This window comes from Herpailurus yagouaroundi, unplaced genomic scaffold, assembly GCF_014898765.1.
Source record: "Herpailurus yagouaroundi ecotype Mexico unplaced genomic scaffold, PumYag 163, whole genome shotgun sequence".
Taxonomy (NCBI): domain Eukaryota; kingdom Metazoa; phylum Chordata; class Mammalia; order Carnivora; family Felidae; genus Herpailurus; species Herpailurus yagouaroundi.
Genome location: NW_024412404.1, coordinates 33,312,285 through 33,339,859, shown reverse-complemented (window position 1 = coordinate 33,339,859; position 27,575 = coordinate 33,312,285). Strand labels below are relative to the sequence as shown.

The window sequence follows — 27,575 nt, the reverse complement described above, 5'->3', positions numbered from 1 at the left end:
AGATCCCTGTACCTCCTTAACGAAGCATCCGCTTAATTAAGGGAACCTCCTCCCGAATTCCCATTTGAAACAATAATAGGATTGAAAGCGCTGTTTTTGGCAGCAGACTTCCATCTGCCACATCAGAGACCTAAAGGTACTTACGCTTGGGAGTCACTATCCCTAATTGCACTCTGCCTTAAAGACCCTTGTAAAATGGAAATGTAATGGAAAGTCAGATCCATAACAACTATTAGATTGTTCTTGGATGCACAGCTCCGTAAAGCCATCAGGGAAAAAAGTCTTGTGTTATAAATAATGACTAAGGTACACTGGCAATGGTAGTACTACTATATATACGTGTAGTGTTGTGTTAATACAGCAGTAATGCAGAGTAGGAGTTTCTACTCCGGATTTGAAAGGCCACGGAAACCTTTTTTCGCTGTTGCGGGTCCCATCTCCCCCTGGCTCTTGGAGGAGCTGCTAACTCCCCCTCAGGGTCCGCATCGCGCTCTAGAGGGAGCCCGCGGGCCGCGCGCCGCCTGGTCCGCGGGCTTCTTTCTAACACCTGCACTGCCCAGGGCGAAAGCCAATGGGGGCGACTCCGCAAACATGGCTCGTTGTGCTCCCACGGTATTCTTGAGACCCTGCCCCTTACAAACACTTAAGCCAGATACACCTCGCAGCCCTCCCATCTCGTCCCTGTGTGACCCAGCCGGGACACCCCCAGCCTGGGGAAGCCTGGTTGCCGGGCTCCCGCAGCTCCCCGCCCAGACTCCGTCCCGCCCGCTGGCTCGGGCCGGGGACGCCTGCAGTCCCCGCCGCCGCCCCCGCCCTGCCGGGTTCCAGGCAAAACCCGGAGCGCCGGCCGCTCGGCGGCTCCCGGGAAGCGGCGCGGCGCGGCGGACTGAGCATGCGCAGTGGGCAGGGCCGGCTCCCGGCGCCAGAAGGAAGCGTCCGCGGTGCTCCCGGCGGCTGCGCTGGGGTATGCGGTACCGGTTAGCGTGGCTGCTGCACTCCGCGCGGCCCAGCACCTTCCGCTCCGTCGTCGGCGCCCGCTTGCCGCCCCCGGAGCGCCTCTGTGGGTAAGCGGAGCGGAGCGACCGGGCCCCCGGGGCCCGCGGGTCACGGTGGTTTGGAGCTCGGGTTGCAAAGTGGTGATTCAGCACTTAAAGCCGCCGCCGCCGCCCCTCACGCCGCCAGTCCCGCCGGCCTGGGGCCCGGACGCCCGCGCAGAGGCCGCTCCGGGGCCCGGAAGGGCGGCCGGCCGGGCGGGAGCGAGGGGCCTTGCCGGGAGAGGAGGGCGCCCCTGGGGCGGGTGAGGGCGGATGGGGGCTGTGACCCGGGGTCACGGGGCGTGTGTCACAAGTGCGGGGGGCGCGGGGCGCGGACGGAGTCACCCCGGCCCGCTCCCGGAGCCGTGCGGTGCCGCGCCACTCTCCGGGGAGTCTGCCTGTGAGAGGCAGGAAGCCGAGTCCGACTGCCCCTGGCTATGGGGTAAAGGAATCCGAGTCCAGAGACAGCTTCTTACCCTCCTCTCAGCCCTGCTTTTTTTCCATGAGAACGGAGTTTCCACTACTACATGGAAATGCCTGCGTCGGGCACCGTAAAAGTTTGCCTGCCTGCGCCTTAGTGAGTAGATGGGTGTTGGATTTCCAGTCCCGGGGAATTCGGGAGCCGAAGGATACCTAGGGATCCATCAAAACAGCTCCATTGTTTTACACCTGAGACAACCGAGGCCCAGAGAGATTGTGTGATTTCCCAATTGCTGGGCTTGTGGCAAAAACCAGGATGGGGACGCGGGTGTTTTTTTGCCATCCGGTGGCGTGCTCTCTCCACTTCGCTGCTCCGTGTATACTAGAAATACATAGCCCTGTCGCGAACGCTGAATCCCTTTTACTGTGAACAGAGGGGAATCGGCAAAGATGGGCAGTATTGTCTTGCCCTACTTAGATGTATCATTTGAGCTCCTCTGTTTTTTTTTTTTTTTAAATATCTAGGACTTACTAAGTGCGAGGCACTGTGAAAGACCTGTGTAAGTATGTAGTCTGCTTTCCAAGGAACTTTGACTTCGTTTGAGCGGATTGAGATGCCAAGAGAATATATAGCCAGCTAAAAAGCATATGTTTGGCTAGGGTCAGAAGATGGGCAATACGGACAGTGCGTGCTTTGGGAGCATAGTGCAGGGCCGAGATAGAGGAGGGGGTCTGGCCTTTGAAGGAAAAGCAGAAAGTGTGCAGGGTGGACGGTGGTGGGTGTAATCAGCCTAGGCGTGCAGGGGTTAGGGGTGGGGGATGGACAGTGAGCAGATTAGGCTAGTTGGAGCCTCAGAGAATTTCTGTGGGGCAATTAGGAGACAAGTCTTGTATTATAAAAGTAGGATAATGCTAGCCTGGGCTTTGAATTTTAGTTGGGCTTTTTCAGTGCATAGTTTAGGGAGCCGCTAAGAGTTTTTGAGGTGGGGAGTGTTCTAATGAAACTGCTAATTTAGGAAATTAGTTTGGTGGCTGTGTGCAGGCTATAAGTGAGTGGAGAGACCTGAAGCAGAGAAACTGGTTGGGACTTAGTCTTTCCCTACTGAAGTAGGATGGTAGTAATGGTGCCTGATGCAAATGAAAAATCTGTGAAACCTGTTTTCCCTCCTCTTTTCCCCCACTATTTGCAAAATCCACTACAACAAGCATAAATTAGATCCCTGAGTTTAGAGAAAGAAGTGGGAGTGGTGAGCAGAGGCAGAGTACTTGCACAGGCTTTCTTCAGGTCAGGATTTTTTTCTGTATCTAATTTGTTGCATTAGCATGGAGCTATGTTTAGCTCCATATTCTCCAGTGTACAGAATTTGGGATTAGAAAAAAATTTTTTAAGTATTTTATTTTTTATTATTTATTATTATTTTTTAATGAGTTCATTTTTGATGCGTTCCTGTCTTTATTTTTATTTTTAATTTTTTTTTTAATATTTATTTTTGAGAGAGTGAGACAGAGCACAAGTGGGGGAGGGGCAGAGAGAGAGTGGGGGGCAGAGAATCTGAAGCAGGCTCCAGGCTCTGAGCTGTCAGCACAGAGCCTGATGCGGGGCTCGAACTCATGGACCGCAAGATCATGACCTGAGCCGAAGTTGGCTGCCCAACCAACTGAGCCACCCAGGTGCCCCAAGTATTTTGTTTTTTAGAGAGTAAGCTGGGGAGGGGGGGAGGGAAGGAGAGAGAGAATCTTAAGCAGGCTCCATGCTCAGCACACAGAGCCCAACGTGGAGCTCAATCCCACAACCTTGGGATCATGACCTGAGCAGAAATCAAGAGTCAGATGTTCAACCCACTGAGCCACCCAAGTGCCCCTTAAAGATTTATTTTAAACTAATCTGTACACCTAGCAGTGGGTCTTGAACTCACAAACCTGAGTCAGGGGTCACATGTTCTACCGACTGAGCCAGCCGGGCACCCAGAATTTGGGATTTTAAAGAAATCATCAATTTGAAGTTTTATACAACAAAGAGGTTTGTATGTTCTATTTACAATCCAGTTTTCTTTGTGGTTTTCTCCGACTGCTCTTCAGTTTCATTGATGAAATTCAGGGCATGGGTTGAACTGCCAGAGCTTCAAGATAAGGTTGTTCTCAGAGAAGGAAATTCAGGAGATTCAAAGATAATGAATGAGATCAACATCTAGACAGCTCTACAGTAAAAATTAGCATTTGAGACTAGTAAGGAAAATACAGGAAAATCAAAGGGATTGGGGTGTAGTTATAAGAAGGAAAGTACTAACATCTGAAGCTGCCACATGTTCAAAATCTTAAGGTAATCGATTCTGTACATAGTAGGGAATGTATTAACAGAGATGGTTACAGGGCTGTTTACTGCAAGAGACATGGGATTTAACCCATGTCTGTCTGGTGCCAGAGCCTGAGTTCTTAACTGTTATGTTATACTGCCTTTGCCAGTGTTGAGGCATTCATTCCCTGTTCTAACCTCTTGAGAAAGAGATGGTCTGAAAGCATTTGTATAAGATCAATTCATTTAAAAAGCAGTCTCATTGTCCCCTGTTTAGCCATATTGGATAACTTGGAGTTGTGATTATCTCGGGGAACCTGGAGGTAATAGGCCAGTGCCTGGCAGCTACTTGAAACACCTGTACATTGGTCATCTCACTTTGCAGGCTGCTCTACTTTGCATTTCTCTGTTCTGTGGGCATAGGTAACAGTGTGCCATATGGGACTAGCTATTAAGATCCTGGCTTTTACTTTTTTTTTTTAAATGGTACAACCACTGTGTGTGTATGTATGTATGTAAGCAAGCAAACTAGCTCTCCGCCCACCATGAGGCTTGAACTCAACTCTGAGATCAAGAGTTGAAGGCTCTACTGTCTGAGCCAGCCAGGTGCCCCCAGGCTTTTATTTTACTTTTAACCAGAAAAATGTTTTTTAATGGTCTAAAAGGAAAAGATGCCTTTGAGTATCTTTAATTAGCATTAGCCCAAACCGTAGACAGTAAAATGTTACATTCTGTCTATCTGCCTTTAAGGTTAGGGATAATCTTACCAGGGAGTAAGTCGTGTGGGGAGCAGAAATTCAACATATGTTTTTTAAAACAATTGATTTCCTTTCTATTTTTCTTTAAAAAATTTTTTTAACGTTTTATTTTAATATTTGAGAGAGAGACAGAGTACGAACAGGGGAGGGGCAGAGAGATGGAGACAATCTGAAGCAAGCTCCAGGCTTTGAGCTGTCAGCACAGAGCCCTATGCGGGGCTCGAACTCAGGAACTGCAGGATCATGAGCAGTGAGATCATGACCCGAGCCAAAGTCGGATGCTTGACTGAGCCACCTGGGCGCCCCCTCCTTTCTATTTTTATATTGGTATTTTAGATCTCCTAAAGAGGTCCCTAGATGATCAACCTACCTTTCAGTCAGGGTGACAAGGCTAAAGCATTTTCTTTTTACAGGGGTAGATACCTGAAGGGGTAGATCCTTCAGGTATGCTGGGTTCTGGAGGCTTGGTAGGCATTACTAAGTTTTTCTTGAGTCAGCCCTCACTCTTCTCTTTTCCTTTAGCATTATTTGAGTATCTATTTTGTAGTGATCATTCACTACAGTGTGCTCAGCACTGGGGGCGGGGGGGGGGGGGCGGTTTGCAAAGCAAGTCAGTGATAAATTCTGTCCTCAAGAAACTTTCAGTCAAATAATTCCACTTCTTATGACCTTTTACTGTACATGTCCACTCTTGTTTTCTATTGCCTCTTTCAATTCGTTTTGAAAAGCAGCTCAATATTTTTATTACAGTACTCTTTCTTTTAAAAGTGGGACTTAGAGAGGCATCTGGGTGGCTCAGTCAGTTGGGCCTCTGTCTCTTGATTTCTGTTGGGGTCATGTCCCAGTGTTGTGGAATTGAGCCCCGAGTTGGACTCTGTGTGGAGTGTGGAGCCTGCTTAAGACACTCTCTCTCTCCGCCCCCCTCCCTCTCCCCCTTTCCCCTTCCCCCCCTTTCCCCTTCCCTTCCTCCTCTTCCTCTCCTGTGTGCACTCTCTCTTTCTCTCTCTTTAAAAAAATAAATAAAAGTGGGACTTAAGAAACTCTTGTACCATTAAAAGCTATAAAAGCTTTTATGACTCCCAAAGAACTGTATAGTTTCTCTTTGCCCATTAAAAAGTGTGTAACTGTTAAAAAAAAAAAAAAAAAGGCACTCACAAGCTGCTCCCTGAGGGGAAGGTATCATACTTTGCTTGACATATTTATTATATGAATGAATGAATGGTCTTTTTTGAAAACCAGTTTTCTCTGTTGATTTCCCTAGTTTTGCAAATATTGAGGTTAATCATTTAAAAACTTTTTTTTTTTAATTTCTTTTTAGAGAGAGAGCATGAGTCGGGGTCGGGGTGGGGGGGGAGAGAGAGAGAGAGAGAGAATGAATGAGAATCCTAAGCAGTCTCACACTCAGCGTGGAGCCCGACTTGGGGCTGGATCTCAGGACCCTGGGATTGTGACCCGAGCCAAAATTGATAGTTGACTGCTCAACTTACTGAGTCACCCAGGCACCCTGATGTTAATCATTTTCTTAGTTTAGCTTGAAAACCGGAGTAGTCTTTGCATGTATTTTTCTCTCACTGTCTGTTCTGAAGACCAAACTCTTTTGAGTCTTTCATCCTCAAGTTTCTTGGAGTACACTTAATCTTCCAACCACCATGCTAGTTAAGGCCATGACTATCTTCCCTGACATCTCACATCTACAAATTCTAGATACGTATTTTTTTAATTCCAGTATAGTTAACATACAGGGTTATATTTCAGTTGTACAGTATAGTGATTCAACAATTCTATACATTAGTCAGAGCTCATCATGATAAATGTACTCTTAATCCCCTTCACCTATTTCACCTCTTCGACCTCCCCTCTGGCAACCACCAGTTCTCTATATTTAAGAGTCGGGTTTTTTGTCCTTTTTTTCCTTTGTTTTCTTAAATTCCACATATGAGTGAAATCATATGGTATTTGTCTTTCTCTTATTTCATTTAGTGTTATACCCTCTAGATCCATCTGTTTTTGCATATGGCAGGATTTCATTCTTTTTTTTTTATGGCTGAGTAATATTCCATTGTATGTACATATATGTGTGTGTGTGTGTGTGTGTCTTCTTAATCCTTTCATCTGTGGATGGATACTTGGGTTGCTTCCATATCTTGACTGTTGTAATCACTGCTGCAATAAATAAACATAGGGGTGTATATAGCTCTATAACTGATTTTTTCCAGGCTCCTGTCTCCCTACCAGTTGATCCTTATCTGATTCATTCTAACCTACCACTTTCCCCATGCCATTGTCTTGCTTGGACACCACCAGTCGTTCTGCGCTATTTCAAGATCAAGTCCAAACTTCTTGACCCAGCATTGAAGCATCTCATAGGCAGGCCCTAGCCTAACTTTTCAACCTAAATTTCCTCTTCTCTAGTCAGACCCACCAATTTACTGTGTCTTGTACATGAGCTGTTCATTCTCAATTCTAGAATGGCCTTCTCTCTCTCTTTCTCTCTCTATTTTTAATATATTTTGAGAGAGACAGTGCATGGGGGAGGGGTAGACTGGGGGGGATGGAGAGAGAGACAGAGAGAGAGAGAGAGAGAGAGAATATTCCAAATAGGCTTTGCAACTGTCAAGAGCACTGTCCAAGAGCTGGACACTTAACCAACTGAGCCACCCACGCGCCCCTCTCTTTTCTTTCTTTTCCGTCATTCTTTTTTAGACCTTATTAAGGTCATACCATTGTCTTTCCTTTTTCTAAGCTTAATGATTTATTCAAGATTTTGAAACATTTATTTGACACTTAGCCATATACTACCTTATATATATTTTTTTACTTTTAATTAATATCATACATGAAAGAGTATATAGGATTGTTGTAGACTCTGGGTCTGGAATTCTTTTTTTGTCCCGCAGGAAAGCAGTACACAGGATTAAAAATGCGAGAGATGGCCAATGTTGGGAGGAAGACAACCCGATTAAGGGTCCTTGCTCCGTTTTTATTAGGATCAGAAGGCTTACAAACACGGTGATGAATGTGCACAAAGAGACAATGAAACTGTGAACATTAATTCATGGGCGTGAGGGAAAGGAGGTTTTGAAGATATGTGGTGTTAGGGGTTTGGGCTAATACAAAACAAAATCTTGGCGCTGGATAGTGGGAAGGTTGTTTACAGCAGATGTGAGGCACCACCTCTGTTTACCTGAACTGGTCTAGGGGACAAGAAAGAGCCTGCTCCCTCAGGGTAAACAAGGCACTTTTCTTTTGCTAATAATTAGCTCCACTCTGGGCAACTTCTCCGCAGTGGTCTATAGCCCTATTTACCTGTTTACCTAATTTGGTCCTTCCTTCCTGTGAAAGCTTTCTGCTATAGTACTAAGTTGGGGGGCATTTCTGCCCTGAATACGTAATCTTGTTTATCTCATATACCTTTGTTCTATACTGGGGCCTTTGCCTCGCCTTACCTATACCTATTTACCTGATCTTGTTTACCCAAACTTGGGTGTGAACATCCTATGGCTTTCTAATTCTTTGTGTCTTGTTAATCCATCAGTGCACGCTCAGGGAATTGGTAAGCTTATTCCCCACATAGGATAAAGAAGAATAACAAAATAAACATCTGTGTACCTACCATCTAGTTTAGGAAATAGAACATTTCCAGTAACTTTGAAGTTCTCTGCTCACCTCCCTGGTTGCAACCTTTTCCCTCCCTTGGAGAGGTGATGTTATCCTGTATTTAGATAATAATACTCTTGATTTTCTTTATACTTTATTAATCTGAATATAGTCTTAAACAGTATACTTTTTAGTTTTTTCTGCATTTGACCTTAATAGAAAATTTTCTTCTGAGTTTTTTTTTTCATTTAACATTGTTTCGAGATCCATGTAGATGTATACATTCACTGCTGAATGGCAGTCTTATGTGTCTATGCCACTAATTATTTTTCTGTTCTGTTTATGGAGATTTGGGTTGTTTTGATTTATTTATTTTTTTCTATCACAAATGATCCGTGTCGTTGGTGTGCCCAGTACCCAATCTTTGGACATCTCTACCTACTCAATTAGGGTTCTCATTCAGTCACTTTGTTTTAAATATTATTTATATATGCTTTGTTCACTGTGCAGCCATGAGCCACATGTGCTTTTAAATGCAAATCAATGAAAATTAACAATTCAGTTTTTCAGTCATCCTAGCTGCATTTCAAATCGTATGTGGCTCTTGGCTACTGTATGGGGCAGAGCAGTTACAGAACGATTAACATCACAGATATTTTGTGAAACCCGCCTGATCTGTATTCTGAGAGTTCCCAAATGTATCTCTTTCCCCTGAATTTCAGATTTAGGTAATAATCTTCCAATTCCAACATTTCCCTTCAATGGCCAATATATGTCTTAAACTTACCACGTTCAAAACCTGCTCCTCCCACCATCTTCTCCCTCATATCAGTAACACCTCTGTTCTTCCGCTTGTTTAGGCTAACAACTTGGAGTCATCCTTAACTCCTTTCTTGTTTTCATATCTCTCATCAGTCAGCATATACATCTGGATTCAGACCACTTCTGATTGCCACCACCCTGGTTCTAATCACACTCTTTTACCCAGATACTATAATAGCCTCTTAATCAGTTTCCTTGTTTCTTCACTTTCCTGTCTATGTATGGCTTGTTCTTTTCGCCACAGGTAGCATGATCTTTTTGAAATCCAAGTTCTATATCTTTGCTAGTAAATGCTTAAAACCTTGCAGTTGATCTCCATTTTGCTTATATATATTTTTTTAATTTTTAAAAAAACTTTTAAATTTATTTTTGAGAGAAAGAGCATGAGGAGGAAAGGGGCAGAGAGAGAGAGGAAGACACAGAATCTGATGCAGGTTCCAGGCTCTGAGCTGTCATCACAGAGCCTGATGCAGGACTCGAACTCATGAACCACGAGTTCATGACCTGAGCCAAAGACAAATACTTAACCGACTGAGCCACCCAGGCACCCCAATTTTGCTCATATTTAAAGAAAACATCCTTATAATAGCAAGAAGGTCCCATGGGACCTGGCCTCCCATCACTTCTCTGATCTTGTTTCCAAAATAATCACTCTCGCCCCATTCCAAGTCACACTGGTCTGTTTACTTGACTTGGTCTTAGATTATTTGCACTGCTTCCCCTCTGCTCACAAAGGGATATCACAAAGGGTTTCACAGAGAACATAGGGTTTGGGTAAATGTCTTTGAAGGAAATAATAAAATAGAAGGAATAGTGTTAGTAAAAGCTTAGAAGTAGGAAAATTCACAATATAATCAAAGGACAGTAGATTTTATCCTATAGGAAGTGGAGAGTCTCAAATGCTTTTAAGAAGTGCAGTCACATATGAAAGCTATGTTTTTCTGATGATTAATCTGGCTGTTTTTTGGAAGCACAGTTGAAATGCAGTCAGAGACTGATAAAGGATAAAGATGTCCAAACAGGGAAAGGAGAGTGCAGAGGATTGTGTGAAAGATTTTAGCAGCTTTGATTGGGTATGGGGGAAACGGAGGAACCCAAGAGGCCTAAGGTGTTGGGCCTGAATGACTTTGAGATTAGTGCTGAGTTGAGGCTTGAGTAGGAGGGGCCACCAGGGGAGGAAAGCTCTTACGGGAGACATTCACCTCCAGGCAGTGGGAAGAAGTCCAGTTAGGTGAAATGTTGATACTGCATGGTGGGTGGCTGGTGTTCTAAAGGCATGCCAAGAGGACAGGTTGTTCAGCTGCAGTGGTGGGGCTAGCATTTCAGAGCTAGCTGTTAACCATCAGGAAGTTAGGTGACTCAGAGCCCCTCAGGGCAGTGGACAAGACTGAGTAGTCCTTAAATACCCAGAACCAAAATGGTGATCTAGGTTGTAGATTGGTAGTTAAGGAAAGAGTTCAGTTTGAAGATCAGAACCAGGTTGATAAGTCCTGAACTGGAGTGACTTAAATTTCCTGTTTAAGGATAAGAAATAGGTCCAGAGCCTAGAACAAGACTAAGCTGCGGTGGAAGCTAAGTAGGCTTAGTTGTGAAGCTCTCAATACTGCTGTTAATGTGAACCATAGAAGATTTAGTAGCTAATATTTATTGAGTGCCTCTTATGTGTTTCACCTTCTATTTGGAGCTTCCCATATGTTTAATGGCCACAGTAGTTCTGTGAGAGAGGTATTGTGGTTCTTTTCTTTTTTTCAAATACGGATATTGAGGCTCAAAGAGGTTAACTTGCTCAAGGATACACTGCTAATAAGTGGCCTAGCCAGAAGCCAGATGGGCTCAGTCAAGAATCACAGGGTTGGCCATTATATTATCTCCCTCCCTAGAGGTAGCTTGGTATCTGTAGTAGAGATGGGGGAGTCAGGACAAGGAGATGGTTTTGGAAGGGATAAACATGGTATATGGTGAGTTGGCAGATATTGAGTCCGGAGCTATTGCTGAATAGTGAAGGAGAGGTTTGAAATATTTGAAATATGATCGGGCCTTCTTAAGAAGGTCTGAGCTGATTTCCTACATCTGATAGTTCTTTGTAGAGATGATGGTTGAAGACACTGACACAGATGGGTATATAGGAAAGATCTGTGTAGAGATACAGAGGGCCCAAGCTACATCCTAAGGAATGCTGACGTTTAGGGATGAGGAAACAGTTGGAGAGGCTGGAGGTTACAGAGACAGAAGATACCAGAAGCAGAATGGTTAGAAGTGTCCAGCCAAAGAGGTGTTTTTTTTTTTTTTTTAACGTTTATTTATTTTTGAGACAGAGAGAGAGCATGAAGGGGGGAGGGTCAGAGAGAGGGAGACACAGAATCCGAAATGGGCTCCAGGCTCTGAGCTGTCAGCACAGAGCCCGATGAGGGGCTTGAACTCACGGACCTCGAGATGATGACCTGAGCCGAAGTCGGCCGCTTAACTGACTGAGCCACCCAGGCGCCCCGTCCGGACCAGCCAAAGAGGTTTTAAGCAGACTAGGGCTTTGGGAAAAGACCAGACCATTTCACTGGTAACCTGCAAATAAAGGGGAGGGACTAGAAGCCAAGTTTCATGGGACCCTACAGGGTGACTTTGGAAAAAACATATTGAATTTGGAGAATTTATTTATTTTTTTTTTTCTAAATTTTTTTTTCAACGTTTATTTATTTTTGGGACAGAGAGAGACAGAGCATGAACGGGGGAGGGGCAGAGAGAGAGGGAGACACAGAATCGGAAACAGGCTCCAGGCTCTGAGCCATCAGCCCAGAGCCCGACGCGGGGCTCGAACTCACGGACCGCGAGATCGTGACCTGGCTGAAGTCGGACGCTTAACCGACTGCGCCACCCAGGCGCCCCTTGGAGAATTTAGATAGTAGTTGGGAAGAGCAGACTTGAACAGAAGTGTGGTAGCAGAAATAGGGAATTGGTATTGGTGGCTGAGAGAAGAAGCTTGTGTAGGAGAATAATGCCTAAGGGAGGGGTGGAAAAAGTGCAGATACAGGTGAAGAGGGTAATATTGGAAAAATAAAGATTTGTTCAAGGAGGTCTTGATTTAAAAGGGTAGTTGCTTATAAAGAATTTTAAAAGGTAGGTGATCTTTACACTTCTGGGCCTCAGTTTCCTTATTTGAAGAAAGAATCCTTCTATTTCTAACCCTTGCCATTTTTCTCTATGCTGTTAACACCAGCAGCTAAAAAAAAGTCTGGATTTTTAGGAATGCTCCCAGGGTCTAGTAGGGAGAACGGGTTCCAGTTCAGTTAACATGGTGATCCTTTGCCCAACTTTACAGGCTATTTTAGGATATGTAGAGTTATATTTGGAGCCAGGAGCTCTGAAGAAGCAAAGATTCCCTATAATGGTATCCCTGACACTTGGGACAGTGTCTGGCATATAGTACGAGTTTAGTGTTTGTTGGATGAATTTGTCCAGGGACATGGGCTTCTGGAAGTGGGGATCCCTAATCATAAACTCGATTTAGTTTTTGCTTGGTTTGCCATTTCCTTGTTCTAAATGTCAATGTAGCCAGTAAATAGTATTTGTGTGTGTTTTCTTATTATAAAGAAATTAGAGGTTGGAGTGTATTTCCAAGATTTCTTGTGTTTCTGAGTTATTCATAGGAAGTAAGGTGGTTTGAAAAGGCATAGGACGTAAGGGGACGTAAGGGACAGGACAGTGCTGTGGAAAATAACTCTACACACAAAGGCTGAAGTCCACTGGATTCTAGACTTGTTTTTGTTTTCGCAGAGATGAATCGTTTTTATTTAATGTTTTAGAAATTCCACCATGATTAGTTCTATTACTGTTCTATTAGCATTAGTTATCATTTTATTTGTGTTTTATTAGGAATAGATTTTTTTTTTTTAATTTTTTTTTTCAACGTTTATTTATTTTTGGGACAGAGAGAGACAGAGCATGAACGGGGGAGGGCCAGAGAGAGAGGGAGACACAGAATCAGAAACAGGCTCCAGGCTCTGAGCCATCAGCCCAGAGCCTGACGCGGGGCTCGAACTCCCGGACCGCGAGATCGTGACCTGGCTGAAGTCGGACGCCCAACCGACTGCGCCACCCAGGCGCCCCAGGAATAGATTTTTAATTGAGGAAGTTTGGTCCCAGTGAAAGGCTAGAGGAAAGATAGGCTTAAATAGTAAAGGTGTTGTAGGGTTAATACCAGTTTTGCAGGTTGGTGTTACAAGATCTGCTTTTAATCCTCCTTTATTTTTCATGCATTATAAATCAAAAGTAAAAATTAGTATAACCAGTATGTGCCAGAATTATTTTAGGTGTTGTGGATATAACAATAAGCAATAGAGACAAAAATACCCATCCTTCTAGTGGGGAAGACAGATGATCAGATAAGTAAAGCAAATGTTTATTTGTCTTAAAGCCACTTGGAATTGAGTGCATTTAAAATCCTGATGGTTAATTTTATAGAATTGAAGAATCTAGTCAGCTCTAGAGTAAAACAGAAGCTTATGCCTGCCATTATAAAGAAATAAAGCGGGGCGCCTGGGTGGCTCAGTCGGTTGAGCATCCGACTTCAGCTCAGGTCACGATCTCACGGTTTGTGAGTTCGAGCCCTGCATCGGGCTCTGGGCTGATGGCTCAGAGCCTGGAGCCTGCTTCCGATCTGTGTCTCCCTCTCTCTCTGCCTCTCCCCCATTCATGCTCTGTCTCTCTCTGTCTCAAAAATAAATAAACATTAAAAAAAATTAAAAAAAAAAAGAAATAAAGCATTTCACGTGAGACCTTGTCCTGTAAAAGTTATTCGTTGTATGTTCTACATTTTTTAAATGTTTGAGGGGCGCCTGGGTGGCGCAGTCGGTTAAGCATCCGACTTCAGCCAGGTCACGATCTCGCGGTCCGTGAGTTCGAGCCCCGCGTCAGGCTCTGGGCTGATGGCTCAGAGCCTGGACCCTGTTTCTGATTCTGTGTCTCCCTCTCTCTCTGCCCCTCCCCCGTTCATGCTCTGTCTCTCTCTGTCCCCAAAAAATAAATAAACGTTAAAAAAAAAAATTAAATGTTTGAGGTAAACTTTTGAAATTTGATATCGATATTTTTACAGAGTATAATAAGCATAATTTAACATTTGATTATTCACATCTGTTTTTTTAGGTATAGTTGACATACAATGTTACATTAGTTTCAGTTGTGCAACATAGTGATTGGACAGATCTATACTTTATGCTGTGCTGACCACAAGTGTAGCTACCATCTGTCACCATGCAACGCTATACCATTGAGTATACTCCCTATGCTGTACCTTTCATTCCCTTGAATCAAAAGAATCATTCCACAGCTTGAAGTCTGTATTCCCTGCTCTCCTTCACCCATTTTGCCCATCCCCCAGCATGCTTCCCTTCTGGCATGCATCAGTTCTGTGTATTTATGGGTCTGATTCTGCTGTTCGTTTCTTTGTGGGTTTTTTTTTTTTTTTGAATTCCACATATAAATGAAATCATATGGTATTTGTCTTTCTCTACTTATTTCAGTTAGCATAATATCCTCTAGGTCCATCCATGTTGTTGCATATGGCAAGATCTCATTCTTTTCTATGGCCAAGTAATATTCTGTTATATTCCACGTGTATATACACACCACGTCTTCTTTATCCATTCATCTATCAGTGGATATTTTGGTCATTTCTGTATCTTGGATATTATAAATAATGCTGCAATGAACATCGGGTGTAGTGGAATTACTGGATCATATAGTATTTCTATTTTTATTTTTTTTTAATGTTTATTTATTTTTGAGAGAGATCACACGCATGAGTGGGGGAAGGACAGAGGGTGGGGGTAGAGGATCTGAAGTGGACTCAGTGCTGACAGCAGAGAGCCTAATGCTGGCTTGAACTCATGTACCATGAGATCAGGACCTGAGTTGAAGTTGGACACTTAACTGATTAAGCCACCCAGGCGCCCCTCTATTTTTAATTTTTTGAGGAACTTCCATATTGTTTTCCACAGTGGCTGCACCAGTTTACATTCCCACCAACAGTGCATGAGGGTTCCTTTTTCTCCACATCTTTGCCAACACTTATTTCTGTTTGATTCTAGCCATTCTGACAGGTGTGAGATCCTATCTCAGTGTAGTTTGGATTTGCATTTCCCTCATGGTTGTTAATGTTGAGTATCTTTTCATCTATACGTCTCCTTTGGAAAAATGTCTGTTTAGGTCTCTGCCCATTTTTAAATTGATTATTTTTTGGGTGTTGAGTTGTTTAAGTTCTTTCTACATTTTGGATAATAACTCTTTATTGGACCTATCACTTACAAATGTCTTCTCCCATTCAGTAGGTTACCTTTTCATTTTGTTGATGGTTTCCTTTGCTGTGCAAAAGCTTTTTATTTTGGCATAATCCCAATAGTTTATTTTTGCTTTTATGTCCCTTGCTTGAGGAGACATATCTAGAAAAATATTGCTGAGGCTGATGTTCAAGAGATTACTGCCTACGTTTTCTTGTAGGAGTTTTATGGTTTCAGGTCTCACATTTAGGTTCTTAACCTATTTTGAGTTTATTTTTGTGTATGGTGTAAGAATGTAGTCCACTTTCATTCTTTTGCATGTAGCTGTCCGGTTTCCTGAACACTATTTGTTGTAGAGGCTGTCTTTTCCCCACTGTATATTCTTGCTTCCTTTGTTATAGATTACTTGACCACATAAGCATGGGTTTATTTCTAGGATCTCTATTCTGTTCCATTGATCTGTGTGTCTGTTTTGTGCTGGTACCATGCTGTTTGGATTACAATAGCTTTGTAGTATATCTTAAAATCTGGAATTGTGATAACTCCAGCTTTGTTCTTCTTTCTCAAGATTGCTTTGGCTGTTTGGGGTCTTCTGTGCTTCCATACAAATTTTAATATTATTTGTTCTGATTCTGTGAAAAATACCATTGATATTTTCATAGGGACTGCATCATTGAATTTATGGATTGTTTCTCTTTGTTATTTCAGTATTAATGTTGCTGTGGCTAGGTCTTCCAGTACTATGTTGGATAAAAGAGGCAAGAGTGGACACCTTAGTCTTGTTCCTGCCCTTAGAAGAAACGCTTTCAGTTTTTCACCATTGTGTATGATGTTAACTGTGGGTTTTTCATATATGACCTTTATTATGTTGATGTATATTCCTGCTAAACCCACTTTGTTGAGAGTTTTTATCATAAACAGGTGTTGGATCTTTGTCCAGTGCTTTTTCTGCATCTGTTGATTGTGATGATTGTATGGTTTTTATTCTTTGCTTTGTTGATGTGTATCATGGTGATTGATTTGCAAATATCAAACCATCCTTGCATTCCTGGAATAAATCCCACTTGATCATGGTGAATGATCCTTTTAATGTATTGTTGAAAGCAATTTGCTAAAATTTTGTTGAAGATTTTTCATCTGTATACATCAGGGATATTGGCCTGTAAGTTGCTTTTTTTTTTTTTTTTTTTTTTTTTTGTAGTGTCTTTGGGTTTGGTATCAGGGTAACCTCTGGCTTCATAGAATGTATTTTGAGGCTTTTCTTTCTCTTCTATTCTTTGGAATAGTTTGAGGAGAATAGGTATTAACCCTTTTATTTTATTTTTAAGTTTATTTAGTGCACATATACGACTGGGGGAAGGACTGAGACGGAGGGAGAACCTCAAGGAGGCTCCCTGCTGTCAGAGCAGAGCCCAATGTAGGGCTTGATCTCACAAACTGTGATATCATGACCTGAGCCAAAATCAAGAGTCAGACACTCAACCAGCTGAGCCACCCAGGTACCCCTTCTTTAAATGTTTGGTAGAATTCACCTGTGAATCCATCTGGTCCTGGACTTTTGTTTGCTGGGAGTCTTTTGATTACTGGTTCAGATTGATCACTAGTAACTGGTCTGTTCAGATTTTCTATTTCTTTCTGATTCAGTTTTGGAAGATTGTATGTTTTTAGGAATCTGTCTGTTTCTTCCAGGTTGTCAGATTTGTTGGCATGTAATTTTTCATGGAATTCTTTCTAAATCCTTTATATTTCTGTGGTGTTGGTTGTTATTTCTTCCCTTTTGTTTTTGGATTCTAGTCTTGGTTTTGCTGTTAGTTGTGGGTGCTGGGCCTGATCATCTTTAAATTTTCTACTACCTCCATGAATCTGAGACTTTGTTTTTAAAAACTCTAATTTCTTTTGGAACCGCAAAAGGAATTTCACCTTGTTCTTAGTTGTGTCGTGGCTTCGAAAATAGGCAGTTTCTTGTAATCAGTTAAGGTCATGATACTAGTATAATTGAGTTTCTGACAATAGAGATCATTTAATTGTTTTGTGAAATGATGTATAATAAAGAATATTCTTTTGATTGCTCATCTAATACATGTCAGTGTTTATAAATCAGTTGGTGCTCTTAACAGTTTTAATTTTTTATTTTTATTATTTTTTTTTTTTAATTTTTTTTTCAACGTTTATTTATTTTTGGGACAGAGAGAGACAGAGCATGAACGGGGGAGGGGTAGAGAGAGAGGGAGACACAGAATCGGAAACAGGCTCCAGGCTCTGAGCCATCAGCCCAGAGCCCGACGCGGGGCTCAAACTCACGGACCGCGAGATCATGACCTGGCTGAAGTCGGACGCTTAACCGACTGCGCCACCCAGGCGCCCCAACAGTTTTAATTTTTTAAATAGTGTAGTTTCTTTTGTAGTGTAACAACAGTCTCAGTCAAGATAAGTTTATGAAGATGATAATACTGCTTATTGTGGAGCTTTTTGTCATGAAGGATCCTTGCAATAATAACTGGTTAAAAATTACCTAACGATTCAGTGACTAACAGAATGAACCTTGCAACTCATAATTTTTTTCCCCTTCTATCTGCAAAAGAAAATGGCTGTGGGGCAAACTTAAGTCATAATTGACTTTCTTAAGGAATGAGATTCTGAATTCAGTACTTGTGCTCTTTAATTTTTTTTTTGGAAGAAAAAATAACTTATCACATATTCACTAGAAATCAAACATCCTGCCCCTTAAGGAAACTGAAATGAATTTATTTAATATATGCTTGATTTTTAAAATTAATTTTTAATATCAAAATAATACAGGGAGGGTTTTAAGAGTCAAATAGTACTAAAAGGTTTATAGCAAAAAAAATAGCAGTTCCCTACCCTTACTCCATCCTTACTTCCTGCTCCATAGAGGCAAGCACATTTGAGTCTTTAAGCTATTTATTTTGAAATTTATTTTAATATTTCCAAGTAATATACTGCTATTCCTTGATTTCTTAATTTTTGGAGTTGTCATGTTGACTTGCTTTTATAGTAGGTAAAGATGTAACTCTTTCCTTATCCTTCCTTCTTCCCCCATCTTACCAAAATAGTTGTGTTTTTTCTTAGAGACATTTTTTCTGGACAGTTGCCCTCCCCACCCCAGCTGTAGTCTGGACTTGTTTTGCTCCAGGTCTCCTGCAAAGTGGTTGCCTGGAATTTCTCTTTACTTCTCTACTGGATCTATATCCTGGATCTCATATGTTGTTCTGTCTGGGTTTGTCCCTTCATTCAAGAGATACATGTCCTCCAGTAGCTTCTTGAGAAAGAACACATGAGAAATAACTTTTTTTTTTTAAGTTTATTTTATATATATTTGAGAAAGAGAGCATTCTAGGCAGGCTCTGCACTGTCAGCACAGAGCCCAGTGCTGGGCTCGAACTCATGAATCAGGAGATCATAACCTGAGCTGAAGTCAAGAGTTGGACACTTAACCAACTGAGCCACCCAGGCGCCCTGGGAGATAGCTTTTTAAACTTTTTAAAAGATCTTATAATGATTTCCTAAACAGAAAAGTATAGATCTGAGTTTTAGTGTGAATCTACACATTTGTAGAATAAGTCTACAGAATTGAGAGAGATGACCTACATGGCTTCCAGTCTTCCATCCAGCTATAGAATTCTAGGGTTCTGAATGCTTGAGAATTAAATGATTTTACAGATAATCCAGCAAATGGTTAAAGCCACAGACTTTCAAAGGGACTCTTTGTAGGACTTTGACAAAAAAAACAAACAAAAAAACACAAGACCTATGGCCTCTCTTTTCTTTCTTTCCTTTGTTCTTAATTGTGTCTAAAGATTTGCTTTTATGGAAGAAGTCTATTTGAAAATGAAGAGAAACATTAGCTCTGTTTTCTTCCTTCTTTCTTCAGTTGGTGAAAATTCCTATCTTCCCTTTTTCCCTTAGGCTACTCTGTTTTTGTGTGCTCTGCTGATGCCTAATACAAATCGCCATGTATAAATCATTAGCCACCATCTGAAGAGGTTGGGAATATCATGCATCATGGAGTCCCAGGGTGACATTCGCAAGCTCAGAATCTGTCCTGGGAAGGACAGTCAGGATCAGTGAGCTTGACTCCTGGTTCGGAGTTTGTATTCCATCCTGCCATCCGGTGACAGAATGTCTTATTTGCTCTATAATTCTGTTCTCTTGGGAGCTAGCGTGATGTAGTGGAAAAGTCACTCTGTCTAGTGGTCAAAAGGTTTGAGTTCAAGCCCTCTTTGGCACAGACTGGCTTTGTTATCTTGAATGGGTTACTTTGCATGGGCTTCTTTTTACTAGACATCAAATTAAGTATCTTCAAAATCCCTGTTCTAATAAGTTTTGATTTCTGAGCAACATTGGCTTCTACTAGTGTACAGTTCCTTTTCTTTCCTTGTGCTAAAATGTCAATACCTTCTCACTTTGTGTTGTTTTTATTGTAGAGTCTGGTCACCTCACCTGCAAAGAAGGTGTCTTTGGATCAGTAGGCTGAGATGTGGCATGCACATATTTTTGCAGTTGTCTTTTAAATGTGTATCAACACTTAAAAATCCCGAGAGTTCAGTTCCTTTAGGGAAAATGAGGAGACCTGGTGACACTTGGGTCCACATTGCTGCCTGGCAGCACTTGGCCTGAGCTGAGATTTGCTTCCTTTCTGATGGGGCTAGTATTCCTTCTCATCACAATTCCACTTCTCTTGCTTTACTCACTTATGTTACCTTTTTGGCCTTGTAAGCATTTAAATTTGTGACTTGCTATAAAGTGACTGGAGGAAATCAGTCTTATTAGTTTTTAGTCATACTGGAGGTTTTTGGTTGTAGTGGAAATGAGGAGGGGAAAAAATATACATATATGTATATGTCTGTGTGTGTGTGTGTGTGTGTGTGTATGTATATAAATTGCTGTGAAGATACAGAAATGATTGTGTGATCAGGACTACCCCTGCCTTGTTTATGGTTTTTAAAGAATTATCACATCATTTTATTTGATCCTTATAGCAACTGTACATGGTTAACAGAGACATAAAAATTCCCACAGCTCTTAAGAAGTTTAATTCAGACAGCTCTGCTGCCTCCAAATTCACCTTTATCTGGAACCTAGGCGAGAGGATGGGGTGAGAGTGGGTGGGTATAGAAGAGCATGTTAAATTTGCTTCTAGGAAAGTGAAAACTGTTGGCCTGAGCTAGGTAGACACGCGTAAGAGATGTAGCAGGTCACTTCTCCTGCCTTTGAGGTGTCTCTACAGATGCCCAACAAGAAGAGAGCAGGAAAGGAGAAAAATTAGTGTACAGTCTTTCAAGAAGATGATGAGTTTAACAGTGTGAGGAAGACTGAGAAGCAAGAAGACGGCATTATATGCATATACTTATTATATATGTACATATGTGTATATATATGTATTATATGTATATGTGTGTATACATATACATATACATATATATATATATATTTTTTTATATTACCTGTAGGTCAGGTCATATAAATAAGGCAGATGGGGACCCTCACACTGGGAAGATTCCATTCCTAGAAGCTGAATAGATAAGACTATCTGGCCAGTTAGATACATGGTTAAAACAGACTTTTTTTTTTTAAGGTAAAATGAATATTTGTGCTTAAAACCAGCAGGCCAAACTAGTACTAACATTATCACGATTCAGCAAAATAGAAAACATCTTTCTGTGAATATTAGAGTAATGAATAAGCCAGGGGTTGCAGTAACGTATATAATGTTTTATATATATATACATACAAATGTGTATATACGTAAATGTTTTATATATATATGCATATAATATGTGAATACCACACATACATACACACACACACATAATTTGTAACAGCTTTATTGATACTGAACAATTCATCCTCTTAAAGTACACCATTCAGGAGTGTGGTAGGGTCACACACACACAAAAAATAATAAAGTATACCACTTGGTGGTTTTCACTATATTCCAAGATCTGTGCAGCTGTCACCACAAACAATTTTAAACATTTTCATCACCTCAGAAAGAAATCTTGTATCCCTTAGCAGGGACTCCCTATTTTCCTCTTTTTCCAGCCCCAAGCAACCATCTTTTTGTCTCTATGGATTTACATACTTTTTTGTCTCTATGGATTTACATATTCTGGATATTTCATATAAATAGAATGATACTGGGGCATCTGGGTGGCTCAGTCAGTGAAATGTCCAGCTTCAGCTCAGGTCATGATCTCGTGGTTCATGAGTTTGAGCCCTGCGTCGGGCTCTGTGCTGACAGCTTGGAGCCTGGAGCCTGCTTCAGGTTCTGTGTCTCCCTCTCTCTCCGCCCCTCCCCAGCTTGCACTCCGTCTCTCTTTCAAAAATAAATAAACATTAAAAAAATTTTTTTAATAAAAAATTTTAAAAATAAATATAATGATACAGTATGTGTTCTTTGGTCTGCTTTTGCTTGGTATAGTGTTTTCAGAGTTTATCCATGTTGTAGCATATACCAGTGCTTATTTGTCCGTATCTTAGGAAAACCTTTAATAAACATTTAGTTTTTTTCTAGCTTTGGCCTTCTAGTAGCATAGAATCCTGGCTCTAACATCTTCTCTAATCTAATGTAGAAATCCTTCTGCATTAATTTTTTTTGAGGAGGTAGTGGGTAGGTGCAGATATATCTGGATACAGATATATTTTTATTAATTTAAAAAAACTTTAAATTTTGAACTAATTTAGACTTACAGAAAAGTTGCAAAAATAATACACTTACCCTATATATCATCATAGTATAATTATCAAGAATAAGAAAATAGTGTCTTTACCTTTGTAGTTAATAAATATCTTGAGGGAGATACTTTGGGACTATGCAAATCCTTTTTTACCTCAAACCTTTTAGCATCCACTTGTAGGTAGATCTTGTCTGTGCATTTATTACTGCACCTACTGATTATTTCCCTCTTTCCTTCTTTATTATTAATTGAAATTCTGTGAGGTAGACTTTTTCTGTCTCATTTATTTACTTATTTGTAGCAATACGGACTCAGTATTTATTTTATTCTGTGGATTAAAATTCATTGTTGTCATTTTATCACTCAAAGTGTTCTAGCTTTGGTCATTAGGAGCTCCTTTGGGTGAGCCCCCATCTTTTTTAGAGAATATCTTTACTTTTGACATTATATGGTGTTTCAGGCTTAACTTGTATTTTCTTTGCCCTAGCTCTAGAGTCAACCACTTGATTCCTCTTATTGGAAAATGATGTTTAGGGACTGAGATCTGGGCCCTAGATGTACTCACTGTGACTGAGGTGTCATTGCTTTTAGTGGGCAGTGTAGCTACTCGTACACATACACATATTTATATTTCTTTTTTTTTTTTTAATTTTTTTTAACGTTTATTTATTTTTGGGACAGAGACAGGCAGAGCATGAACGGGGGAGGGGCAGAGAGAGAGGGAGACACAGAATCGGAAGCAGGCTCCAGGCTCTGAGCCATCAGCGCAGAGCCTGATGCGGGGCTCGAACTCACGGACCGCGAGATCGTGACCTGGCTGAAGTCGGACGCTTAACCGACTGCGCCACCCAGGCGCCCCTATATTTCTGTATCTGTATATATTCAGTCAGGAGTTTGTATTAATACTGCTGATTGAAATTTGGTACTACAAAATTTATTTGAGTCTTTTTCCTTTAAAACTTTTTTCTCTAACCATGAGTACACTGGATTTCATCACCCATAATTTATTTGATTGATTCTAGCATACATACACATATTTATTTACTTAATTCTAACTTCATGATTGTTAACCTAAACCTCTGTAAGGAACACTTTTGATAACTAAATTATAACATTTATGTACAGTTCTTTTTGTCCTTAGCCTAGAAACTGTATCCATTCAGAATACTATTTTCCACAGTTAGGTTAGTTCATTTCTTTCTTAGCTCCTTTAGTATGATTATATTCGTTTATAATACAGTTAGGTTTGTTTGTTAGTGTTTTTGTTTTTGAGAGAGAAAGAGGCAGTGGGGGGAGAGGGGCAGAGGGGAGAGGGAGAGAGAATCTTAAGCAGGCTCCACACCCAGCACAGAGCCCAACATGGGGGCTCAGTCTCACGACCATGAGATTATGACCTGAGCTGACCTTAAGAATCGATGCTTAACCGACTGAGCCACCCAGGTGCCCCTCTCAGTGTTTTTATTTTATTTTGCACACTCCTCATCCTGATTGATTTTAAATGTATAGTTCAGTGGTACTGAGTACATCACATTTTGGGGCAGCTATCACCACCATCCATCTCCAGAACTTTATTATTTTCCCAAACTGAAACTCTGTACCCAGCAAACAGTAACTCCCCAGTCTCCTCTCTCAGCCCCTGACAACTATCGTTTTACTTTGTCTCTGAATCTGACTACTAAGGTACCACATATAAGTGGACTTTACAGTCTTTGTCCCCTTGTTATTGGCTTAGTGTAATGTCTTCATGGTTAATCCATATTGTAGCATGTATCAGAATTTCCTTTTTAAAGCTGAATAATATTCCATTGTATGTACCACATTTTGTTTTCATCCATCAATAGATTCTTGGGCTTCTTCCATCTTTTGGCTATTATAAATAATGCTGCCGTTAACATGGTACAGATATCTGTTTGAGTCCTTTCATTTCTCAGGGCATATACCCAGAAGTGGAGTTGCTGGATTATATAGTAGTTTTAATTTTCTGAGGCACTGCCATACTGTTTTCCATATTGCTGCAGCATTTTACATTCTAAAAGTGCACAAGGGTTTCATTTCTTCCACATTCTTTTTCTAATATATATATATTTTTAATTTTTTTTAACGTTTATTTATTTTTGAGACAGAGAGAGACAGAGCATGAATGGGGGAGGGGCAGAGAGAGAGGGAGACACAGAATCGGAAACAGGCTCCAGGCTCTGAGCCATCAGCCCAGAGCCCGACGCGGGGCTCGAGCTCACGGACCGCGAGATCGTGACCTGAGCCGAAGTCGGACGCCCAACCGACTGAGCCACCCAGGCGCCCTCTAATATATATATTTTTAAATTATTCTTTTAGGTAATCTCTACACCCAGTGTGGGACTCACACCCACAACCTTGAGATCAGGAGTCGCACACCTTCCTGGCTCAGCCAGCCAAGCACTCCCATTTGTTCTACATTCTTGCCAATACTTAAATTCTGATAATAGTCATCCATTGGTAATTCTTTGTGGTTTTGATTTGCGTATCTCTAATGATGAGCGATGTTGTTACGTATATTTTCTTTGGAGAAATGTTCATTTAACTCCTTTTGTCCTCCCCCCCCCCCCTTTTAAGTTTATTCATTTTGAGAGAGAGAGAGAGGAAGGCAGCACAAGTGGGGGAGGGGCGGGGGGGGGGAGAAGAAAGAGAGAATCCCAAAGGGAGAGAGAGAGAGAGCGAGAGAGCATCCCAAGCTGGCTCCACACTGTCAGCACAGAGCCCTGTGTAGGGCTCGAACTCACAAACTGTGAGATTGTGATCTGAGCTGAAACCAAGAGTCAGAAGCTCAACCGACTAAGCCACTCAGGTGCTCCCCCACCTCTCTCTTTCTTTTAAGATTTTATTTTTTAGTAATCTCTACACCCAATGTGGGGCTCAAACCCACCACACTGAGCTCAAGAGTCCCACGATTCACCAACTGAGCCAGCCAGATGCCTCAACCTTTGCCCAGTTGTTGCATTATAGGAGTTCTTTGTATATTCTGGATATTCTTATCAATATGATTTGCTAATATTTTTTTTTTTTCCCATCCACAGGTTGCCTTTTGCTCTGTTGCTTATGGTTGGTACATTTTTTTTTTTTTGATGGCCATTTTTTTCTTTTATTGCCTGTGCTTTTGGTATATCCAAAGAATCATTGCCAGATCTAGTGTTGTGAAGCTCTGTGTTCTCTTCAGAGTTTTTAGTTTTATCTATGAGATCTTTAGTTTATATCTGTTTTTTTTAATGTTTATTTTTGAGAGACAGAGAGAGACAGAGCATGAATGGGGGAGGGGCAGAGAGGGAGGAAGACGCCGAATCCAAAGCAGGCTCCAGACTCTGAACTCACAGACCTTGATATCATGACCTGAGCCAAAGTCAGATGCTTAACTGACTGAGCCACCCAGGCACCCCTCTGTAGTTTATATCTTTAATTCATACCCTTGGAATTTTTTAATCAGAAAGTTAGAAGGCCTTGGGGCGCCTGGGGGGCTCAGTTGGTAAGGCTTTAGACCCTTGATTTCGTGTCGGGTCATGATCTCATGGGTTTGTGAGTTCAAGCTCTGCTCCGGGCTCTGCAGTGCTGGTGCAGAGCCTGCTTGGGATTCTCTCTCTCTCTCTCTCTCTCTCTCTCTCTCTCTGCCTCTCCCCTGCTCCTGCTCTATCTCAAAAAAAAAAAAAAAAAAAGAGAAAGCCTTTCCCTATACCAAGGTTAAAGAAGAATTCCACTATTTTTTCTCCTAGTACTTAAACAGTTTCATTTTTTGTATTTAGTTTCCTTATCCATTGGGAATTTAATTTTGAGTGGTGTTAGATATGGATCTTTTATTTTTTTCCAAAGGCTACTCAGTGTTCCAAATACCATTTGTTAAAGAGTTTGTTTTTTTACCCACTTGAAATGCTACTTTTGTCAAATACTAAATTTCTATATATATTTGGGCCTACTTCTGTTCTTTCTAGTCTTTGCTACTAATTTGTCTTTGTGATGAGCCAGTACCGTACTGTTTTCATAGAGACTTTATAGTATATTTTAATGTCTGGAAAGTCTAGTATCCCACTTAAAGTTATTCTTCTCAGTGTTTTCCTAGCTATTCTTCTTCTTCTTCAGTGTTTATTTTTGAGAGAGAGAGAGAGACAGAGTGTGAACCAGGGAGGGGCAGAAAGGGAGACAGAATCTGAAGCAGGCTCAGGCTCTGAGCTGTCAGCATGAGCCAGATATGGGGCTCAAACCCACGAACTGCAAGGTCATGATCTGAGCTGAAGTGGGACACTTAACTGACTGAACCACCCAGACACCCCTTATTATTATTATTTTTAATGTTTATTTTTGAGAGAGAGAGAATGGGGAGGGGGGGCAGAGAGAGAGGGAGACACAGAATCCGAAGCAGCTCTAGGCTCTGAGCTGTCAGCACAGGGCCCCATTCGGGGGCTTGAACCCACCAGCCGTGAGATCACGACCTGAGCTGAAGTCGGATGCTTACCTGACTGAGCCACCCAGGCGGTATTCTTAATATTTGTTTTCTGTATAAAGTTTAATGTTGGGGGACACCTGGGTGGCTCAGTGGGTTAAATGTCCAACTTCAGCCCAGGTCATGATCTTGCAGTTTGTGGGTTCAAGTCCTGCATCATGCTCTCTGCCATCAGCACAGAGATGGTTGGGATCCTCTGTCTCCCTCTCTCCCTGCTCCTCCCACATGTATTCTCTCTCTCTCTCTCTCTCTAAAAAATAAATGAACATTAAAATTTTTTTTAAAAAGTTTAATATCAGGGCGCCTGGGTGGCTAAGTCAGTTAAGCATTAGACTCTTGGTTTCGGCTCAGGTCATGATCTCATTATTTGTGGGATTGAGCCCCTTGTTGGGCTCTGTGCTGACAGCACAGAGTCTATTTACTTTTGAGAGAGAGAGAGAGAGAGAGCGAGCAAGCGCACGAGTGGGGGAGGGGCAGAGAGAACAGGAGACACAGAATCTGAAGCAGGCTCCAGGCTCCAAGCTGTCAGCACACAGCCCAACGCAAGGCTCGAACACACGAACTATGAGATCGTGACCTGAGCTCAACCAGCTGAACCACCCACATGCCCCAGGGGGGTAAGTTTTCTTAAATCAAAGTCTGTATCGTAATAAATAAATAACATCTGTGGTTTAAAAAAAAAAAGTGGGGTGCCTTGGTAGCTCAGTCAGTTGAGCGTCTGACTCTTCATTTCATCTCAGGTCATGATCTCACTGGTAGTGAGTTCAAGCCCCGAGCAGAGCTCAAGCCCCAAGCAGAGCCTGCTTAGGATTCTCTCTCTCTGTCCCTCCCCCACATACATGCATACGCATTCTCTCTCGCTCTCTCTCTCTCAAAATAAATAAAACTTTTTAAAACATTTGTTAAAAATTAAAATGAAAAAATGAGACAGTCTAGGCTGTTACTTTCTAAATTCCCTGAAATTCTTAACCTACGTGTAGAAAGAAAGAAAATGAAGCCTCAGATTGACAGCAACATTAGGCCAGACCACATTAGGTCAGCAATTGAGTGAAAAGTAGATTCTGGAATTAGGCTGTGGGTTCTGTTCCATTGTCTGCTTAAAGCCTTCACCTCTCATCACAAATTGTTTAAAAAATTCTTTTGGAAATTGTTCCAGTTGTGAGCCAACAAACTAGTTTCTTTTTTTTTTTTTTTTTTTAATTTTTTTTCAACGTTTATT

At 41.6% G+C, this 27,575-nt stretch overlaps 1 protein-coding gene across 3 annotated transcripts in view; it reads left to right on the top strand.

Moving 5' to 3' along the window:
* Positions 1-901: 901 nt before the first annotated feature.
* Positions 902-27,575, top strand: part of IDE (insulin degrading enzyme) — a 112,316-nt gene continuing 85,642 nt past the window's right edge. Inside the window, exon 1 of one of the 3 annotated variants that reach the window (XM_040485864.1) lies at positions 902-1,064. In XM_040485864.1, the coding sequence (XP_040341798.1) occupies positions 967-1,064 (98 nt within the window). In that variant the 5' untranslated portion in view covers positions 902-966. Of the gene's footprint in view, positions 1,065-1,480; positions 1,612-27,575 lie in introns of those variants that run through there. The other 2 variants (XM_040485863.1, XM_040485865.1) reach the window with 2 other exon arrangements.